At 33.9% G+C, this 8,335-nt stretch overlaps 1 protein-coding gene across 1 annotated transcript; it reads left to right on the top strand.

Annotated features, from left to right (window-relative positions):
- Positions 1–1,414: 1,414 nt before the first annotated feature.
- On the top strand, positions 1,415–1,735 carry LOC131034822 (uncharacterized). The gene has a single exon (XM_057966418.2). It carries the CDS (start codon positions 1,415–1,417, stop codon positions 1,733–1,735), a length of 321 nt encoding a protein of 106 aa, XP_057822401.2.
- Positions 1,736–8,335: the final 6,600 nt, after the last annotated feature.

Here is an 8,335-nt window from a genome sequence, read left to right as displayed (position 1 = left end):
TAGTAGTTCTGATCCCAAATTAAACAAAAGACTAGAAGCTAGATGGCATACTCCCCCACATGGTTGGCTCAAAGTCACCTTCGAGGGTGCTGCAAAAGGCAATCCTGGCCCTACGGGATGTTGTGCAATCCTTAGAGATGAAAACGGTAACTGTAAGGAAATGATTGTTGTTCCTATAGGGAGCCAAACTAACCACAAGGCAGAAGCAATGGCTACACTCCAAGGTATTCTCTGGCCAAAAGATGGAACTATCCCTATCTATGGATTGAAGGGGATTCTATTAACATCATCAAATGCCTAAAGGTAACCTCTAAACCTTCATGGACTATCAATAACATAATAAAGGCAGCTAGAGATCTCATCAATACTTTTGAGAAATGCTTCATATCTCATATCTATCGTGAAGCTAATGGTTCAGCTGACTAGGCAGCCAACGTCGCGGTCAATCAAGATAAAATGATTACATGGAAGGGATAAGAGTGCCTCCTCGATGACGTCAGATCAATCATTTTTAAGGATCGATACAATAGTACCCCAAAGATCATAAATGGACAAAGTAATAATGAATTGGATTAATAGGAGTGCTATGAGTAATTATAATAATGTTAGTACCATTTATTACAAGACACATGCTATCTTTTTCCATGCTTTTTGGGTATATTTGGTAGTTCCGAGAAATTTCTGCGTAAATCTCTCTTCAGCTCTCGACCTTCTGCTCTTAAAAGTGAAAAAATGGGAGGAAATAGACGCCGCTATGAACCCAACAACTGCAAGGAGTGGAAGCAAAAGGAGGTTGTCTGGAACATATTGCAGAAGGGCGGGTTTTCAAAGTTTATGGAGAGGCTCCATGGGCGGGACGCCACAGTTACTAATTTCTTCTGTAAAAACTGGAGAAAGGGCACTCTGAAGATGGAAGATCAATAAATCTCCATAGATGAAGACCTCATTGCTCAGGTCACGGGTCTCCGCAGGGAAGGAAGCAATTACTACAGAGACATAAAATTGAGCAAGGAGGCCATCGAAAGATATCCTGAAACGACAAAGGAGAAAAAGCGCCTGGTTAAGCTAAGTAAAACTTACTATCCGCCTAGGGCATTTGTTAAGCCATGGAGGGAGGTCTTATTTGCTATAATGCGCCATGTAACTTTGGATGGTAGATTCACAAAAAGTGTATGGCTACCATTTTGTTTTGCTAAACCATTTTAGGTATGATGAAAAAGTTAATATTCCATATTTTCTATTGTGCTCTATGAATGCTACCATTAAGGCCCATAAAGAGAACCCTAAGGGTGATACAATCATGCATCAAGGTCTTATGGTATTAATTTATGACCACCTAAAAGCCAACCAAATTGCCTGCCCTCAGCCTTCTATCTCTAAGTCTGAGGAGGAAGGGTCGGATTCTGTTTTTTCTATGGGTGAGGAGTCAGATAGTGATTCGATGAGTGAGTCCGAGGAGAGTCTGAATGACCTTGAAGCTGAAACTGGTAAGAAAAGAAAACATGTGAGGAGCAGGCCTTCCTCCTCGAAGGGTAAGAAAAAATCTAAAGATAAAGTTCTCCAAATTAGCTCCTCCTCGGAGGAAGAGGTCTCTGAGGATTCTGAGAAGGAAGAACCCCAATCTCCTGAGAATAAGAAAACCAAACTTCAGACAAGGAACAAACAGAAGAAACAAGAAGTCAATGTTATGGAGCTGGAGGAACAAGTGCAGAGAAAGAATTCGGAAGTCAACTAGAATTTGGAGGAGGAGACCACTGGGGAAGGTTTTGAATAGAGGATCGATGGAAAAGTTGATAAAATCATTGTTGGCAACATATCCAATAAGGAACAGGACAATTCTGGTGAGAAATCACCCTCCTTAAACCCTCCTCTTGAGGGTTTGAAAGGTTTTGTGGACACCATTGATTGGCTAATTACCAGTTACAAGAAAGTTGTGGAGGATAATAAGAAGCTTAACCACAGAGTCCAAATCCTAAAAACTATCAGTATTGGCAAAGGCAAATCTATGGCAGAATATGTTGAGGATTTGACTAAAACTGTTGCCAGAGTCGAAAATATCAGAGATTCCTTCAACCCCAGGTTCGAGCAAATCGAGAAAGACCTGACTGAGAGAAAAACTAATGATAATGGTATGGATCAAAGAATGGCGGAAACTGATAAAAAAGTCAACAAAATTGAAAAATGCCTTAAAAGCATTGCAGAACAAAGCTTAAACATACTGAAGGCCTCAGCTGGCAATACAAAAATCCTCATCAGCAAACTGGAGGAGGAGAAGGACTCCCTGGAGATTGAACCTGACATTGAAGGCACAGAAGAAGTGCAAGGACCTAGAACAAGGACCAAAGGTAAAAAGAAGGAGAAGAAGCCAAACAAGGACATGGAAGAACTCAAAGCTGCTGCTGCAAACTATGACCAGTTGGTGAATAAGGCGGCGGATATCCTTATGTCTTTTTAGTTGTTTTGTGCTTTCTCTGGTTTTTCTACTTTGTTGTTCCTTTCTTTTGTTGTCCTTTCGGTTGGCTGGCCTTTTTGCCTGTCGTTTTGTAAGTTGTTCCTAGTAGGACTGGATGCTTTTTGATGAACTTTTTTATGCTCCTTTGTTAAAGGTTTCGGGTCCTTAAAACCTGTTTTTCTTATTTATCAGAACAATTAATATAGAGTGATATATTGATATATTAATCTATATTAATGGATATATTCATATAAATAAATATGATACAATGGAAACCCTAGAAAATCAATTCATATATAAACCAACAATCAATATATATAAATTTAATATGATATAATTAAAACCCTAGAAATATTTATTGATATCGATTAATATATCCATTAATATCAATCGATATGTACATAAATCAATATATATGTATATAATGTAATAGAAATCTTAGAAATATTAATTGATATTGATCAGCATGTTCAAATATCATTGTTGGTGTATGTCAATTGATATCTATTGATATATCAATCAAAATTGATACTTCTATACTTTTTATTATATTATATTAAATTTTACATGTATTAATTGTTGATGTGTCAATTGATACATCGATTGTACCAATTGATATATAAAATTTTAATATGTATTATTGTTGGTGTGCATATCAATTGGTATTGATTGTGTAATGTCCCTATTTCATGTGATATTGTTTCATGAGCTTTTGATCAATTTCCATGTTTTTTTCATAAGCTTTTAGGTGTGCTTGGGAAAGCTCCAAACTTCTTGGAGGATACAAGTTTACTCTTTCAAGGATTATATTTGTGGCATTGAGCTTAGTTGGTGTTTTGGATTGTGGTGATGTTTTCAAAAGCATTTTTTGCCTCTTGGGGTGTTCTCCAAAGTTCTTGGAGAGCATGCCTATTTTTAGCAAGTCTCTAGGTTGGCATATATCATCATTGTCTTAGTCACTTCATGGCATGATCAAATTTAGTTTTTGATGCCTCGACTTTTTCTCAACTTTGTTCAAGTATTTTAAATATAAATTTTAGTTTACAATGTTTAATGTTAAATTATTTACTTAAGTGATATTTAATTAAAGTTGCTTTATGTCCCTTCAAATTAGATGCCTAGGGAAAAGTGAAGGGAGACTTGCAGTGGAAAATCATTTTATTTTTTCAAAAAGGACATTTGAGGGAAAAATGAATTATTTTATAATTTCAAATTACCCTTTTATCTCCAAAGCTATAAAAGGTGGTTTGGGATCTCATGTGTTGATATATTGAAGACTTCTTATACCATTATGCTACTAGATTGAATCTACGTGTTCTTCCTAAAATATTGAGGACAAAAACCTCATTTGATTTCTACTTTTGGATTTAGAAGATGATCTCTTGTTGGAGTTGGTGTAATCTCATTTAGGAACCCCCATTGTGTTTCACAAAGTTTGTGAATTAGGGTTTCATATCTAAGATTTTTTAAGTGTTTTAATGTTGCAGATTTTGGCATGAGATTTCTAATTTTCCTTGTGGAGATTGTTTGATGCTTTGTTGGGCAACTGAAAAAACTATCCTTGTCGGTTGTACTATTTTATTACTAGGATTGATTGTACTATTTTGGAAGCTATAAAGGTTTAGGATAGTCTTCTTTTTCTAGCATTGACCTTGTCCTTATTTTTGGTTGTTGTATAGGCGATTTCAAGTAGTTTGATCAGTATGGGAAGTTGCACTATTATTAAGTTGGTTTACAAGTTTTTAGGTGTTTAGGGCATTAGGGTTTTAGGTTGGAACACTTATTTTAATGGACTTGTTTCATCATCCTAGGTAGCACCTTGTCTCTAGTGATCATTTCTAGGTGTTTGATTGCATTTAATAGTGTTGAGTGTGAATGAGGAAGATAGATAACTTGGGGAGGTATTTTATGTTGGTTTGACAAGGTTTTTGAAGGGTTTTTTATGTTGTTACAATGTACAATCACATTACAATAAAATTTCAATAACATTTCCTACCATATCAGACATGGAAGTCGATATATTCCTACCTTTCGTAGACTTTCTATGTGGTGGGTGTGGGTGTGGGAGTTGTTAGGAGTTATTGGAAAACATTTTATGCAAGATTGGTGAGTAATTAATATTGCAGATTTGGACCTACAATTGTTGGTAGCAGTCATGTATCTATTCATGCACCTCATATCATACCTACAATAACTTCAAATAATGTATATTCCTTCATACCCTGTCTAGATGTGTTTTCTTCAAAGAAATCTCTATTTATTTTTTTAGGGGTATATTCAAATCTACCTTCTTAACATCATGATTGAAGATTTACAAATTGCTTGAATTCTCAAGAATATTTCATTATATCTATCATGACTTCAAATAATAAAATCACTCTTTTTAACAATAATAAAAACTTTATAATTCTTCATTCTTCGAACCATAGTACACTCTTCTTTCCAGAGATACTATTGTTGTCCTTATAGATTCTTCTAAACAAATAATTTAGATTATAAAATGTATTTCTTCTAAAGAGCAGAAATTACATTTTGATCTCTTACATTCTTACCCAGATGTTTTTGTCAATCATATGAGGATATGCCTAGTATTGACCCATCCATGGTGGTCCATAACATTGTGTTATATCTCAATGCTAAGCTAGCTAAAAATAAAATTTGAAGATGTATCCTAAGGTTGCTTTAATGGTCGAGATTGAGATAGAAAAGCTTTTAAGTGTATTTATTCATCCCATTGATTATTCACCTTGGATATCAAATATTGTTGTTGTCGCAAAACTTGATGGTTGTATTCACATGTGCATTTATTTTAGTGATTTAAATAAAACTTCTCTTGAAGATGATTTTATGCTTCCTAATATCGATATGATGATAAGAAAGAGCAATTTATTATGTTAGTTGTATCTTGATTGTGAAAGTAGGTACTCTATATTGGAGAAACAATGTCTTGCTCTTGTTTTTGCAACATAGAATTTCAAGTATTTTCTTCATGCAAATACCCATGCCATTGTCAAGTTTGAGCCTCTTAAACAATTATTTTCTAAGATTGATGTTTCAGGAAGATTAGCTAAATGGGTGATGTTATTATTTGAGCTCGACCTTAAATTTTTTTTTCAAAAAGCAATAAAAGGATATCTTTTGGCTTAACCAGTTAGCTAACGCACCTTCACCATATTCCCTTCCTAATTTAGATTTTTCTTATGAAAACTTTCTTTCTATACAAGATGATTCCACATGGAAAATGCATTTCAATGAATCAATGTGTCAAATTGGTTGTGAAGTAGGCACAATTATACTCTCTCACCCTTTGTTTAACCAATCCCCTTATCCTTTCACTTCCAATTTTAATGCACAAATAACATCACTAAGTAAAAAGCCCTTATTGTTGACCTACTTGCCAGATTATCGTTAAGCATAACACATTCAAACCTATGGTGATTTTCAATTAATAATAATCAAATTATAGGAACTTACCATGCTAAATAAGATAATTTATCTAAATATCATGATTTAGTCTTATCTTTAATGAATACTTTCTCATCATTCACTATCAACACTATCTTGCATTAAGATAATTGCCATGCAAATGCAATGTCAAGTGTTGCTTCCCTTGTACCATTTAACAATGCATCAAATGAATATCACTTTATTATTCACTTATTTTTTTTGCTTGCTATTGTTAATGGCTTAGCCCCTAGTAGTCTACTTTGTGCTAATGTAGACTCTTAAGAATAGTACTCACATTTACAATTATTTAAAAGATGAAACTTTTCCTAGCAACACTTCTAAAAATGCTTGCATTTGTATTTTAAAGCTTGCAGTGCATTATATTATACTTCCTAATATTTGGTATTACATATCTTATATTGTTCTTTTACTTTGTTGTTTAATTAAGTTAGAAATACCCTTAGCCTTCCAAGAAGCTCATTTATGCTCTAGAGGTGGGCATTTTAGTGGCAGATACTTCGTTCGGAAACTATTGCATACAAGATATTATTGGCAAACAATGGAAGATGATTCCTTTGCTTTCATCAAGAAATGTCCTTAATATCAATGACATAGAAATCTAACTTGAGCTCACACATAGGAACTTTGCACTCAAGCATCTTCTTGGCTATTTTTCATATGAGGTTTAGATATTATTGGCAATAATTTTCCACTTTCATCTAAAGGGCATACATTTATCATCACAATTACATATTACTTATTGGGTAGAAGTCATTTCACTTTGATAAAATAACATTGAGGATATTATAAATTTAATCTAGAGAATGATGTTTCTTGTTTTGGATTACCTTTCACTTTTGTTTTGGATAATGGTATATCATTCAAAGAGGTGAAACGATTCTTAAAGAAATTTCATATTCAACATCATTTTTTTACACCTTATTATCCTTACTCTAATGATTAGGCTAAGACTTCTAATAAAAACATAGAATATATTCTTTGCAAAACTATCAATAAACATGGTAAAGATTGACACACTCAATGAACATTTGTAGTGTGGGCCTATTGCACGAGTGTTTGTATGGCTATAAGTACTACTCCATACAATCTTGTCTATGGTGGTGATGCCATTATGGCTTTAGTGTTGAGAATTATCTCTCTGAGATCTTCCCTTAAAGGACTTATTGACGATGATACTTCTAATATGTTGTCATGTTTTTCCTTTTTTTTTAAAATGTGTTTATGATTAATTTATAGAATAGTGTAAAGTGTGGGTAATATAAATGCTTGTAGCAACTAAACAAACCAACAAATTGACAATATACAAAAACCCACGAGGATGGAATATTTCGGAGTTAATTTTTTATTTGATAATACAATATTCCTCAAAATTTTAAACAAGTACACAACTCTCTATGCTCATAAAACTAGAATAATAATATCACTATTGTGTAGTATGTTGAACATGCTCTCTAATGCCTATTTGAAATTTAAAAAATGATTCTATATGCAAAAATTATGCTCTAAACTATGAAAAATAAGAATATCTAGATCCAAAAACCCGTCAAAACAGCAAAATAGGGAACCAAATCTATACCACTGTGTGTACTTGGAACTAGCTTTGCAATGAGTATAAGAAGTTGAAAAACTGACAATTAGGTGAAAGTTATGCCCATTTGGAAAAAAAGTCTAATTTTTTTATATGGGCAACAAATTGGTTGCCCCAGAGCGGCCCCCATAAGCAATGATGGTGTGTTGGTAGTGCCTGGGCACCACTGTGGTGGCTGGAAGCGTTGGCGAAATTCGAGTTCGAATTTTTTATTTTTTATTTCATTTTATTTGTTTAAACTTTGGCAAAATTTATTAAATATTATTTATTTTAATATTAAATGGAAAATATAATAAATAAATTTTATTTCAAATTGTTTTTAAAATGGTGGTGCTAACCATTGGGTGGGGCCAATAGTACTAGGTTGGTAGCGGTATCATTGGGGATCTCATTGTCAGTGGTATCATAGGTATGCATTGATAACGGTACCATTGTGGTATCTGTTGTTAGTGATATCGTAGGTATGTGCTAATAGCAATACCTGCTAGTACCATAAGATGTGGCGAGGTCTACTAAACCCCACCCACCCCCCCCCCCCCCCCCCCCCCCAACCCAGAATTTATATATATATTTTAAAAAAATTACAATAACAGTTCCCCACATTAATTTATTATTAATTTTTATGGAAAATATAAAATCCAATGGATGACTTTTTTTATTTTTACATACACTTCGAGTTCGGTCGTACAAAGAGGGTTGGGGGCAATTTTTTTATTTTATTTTTTCACTTTTTAGAAATGTCATTGTTCATGTCTCATGCCTTCTAGGTCCAATGGCAAAGTCCATTTCATCCCTAGGGATCCTCATTTGCATGCACATCCAAGAAA

The sequence above is a fragment of the Cryptomeria japonica genome, chromosome 3 (genome assembly GCF_030272615.1).
Source record: "Cryptomeria japonica chromosome 3, Sugi_1.0, whole genome shotgun sequence".
Taxonomy (NCBI): Eukaryota; Viridiplantae; Streptophyta; class Pinopsida; order Cupressales; family Cupressaceae; genus Cryptomeria; species Cryptomeria japonica.
Note: the sequence above shows the minus strand (reverse complement) of the source record. Positions and strands in the feature narration are given on the sequence as shown.

Excerpts from the sequence above, each read along its gene's own strand:
- LOC131034822 (XM_057966418.2), top strand. The coding sequence starts at position 1,415 with ATGGGTGAGGAGTCAGATAGTGATTCGATGAGTGAGTCCGAGGAGAGT.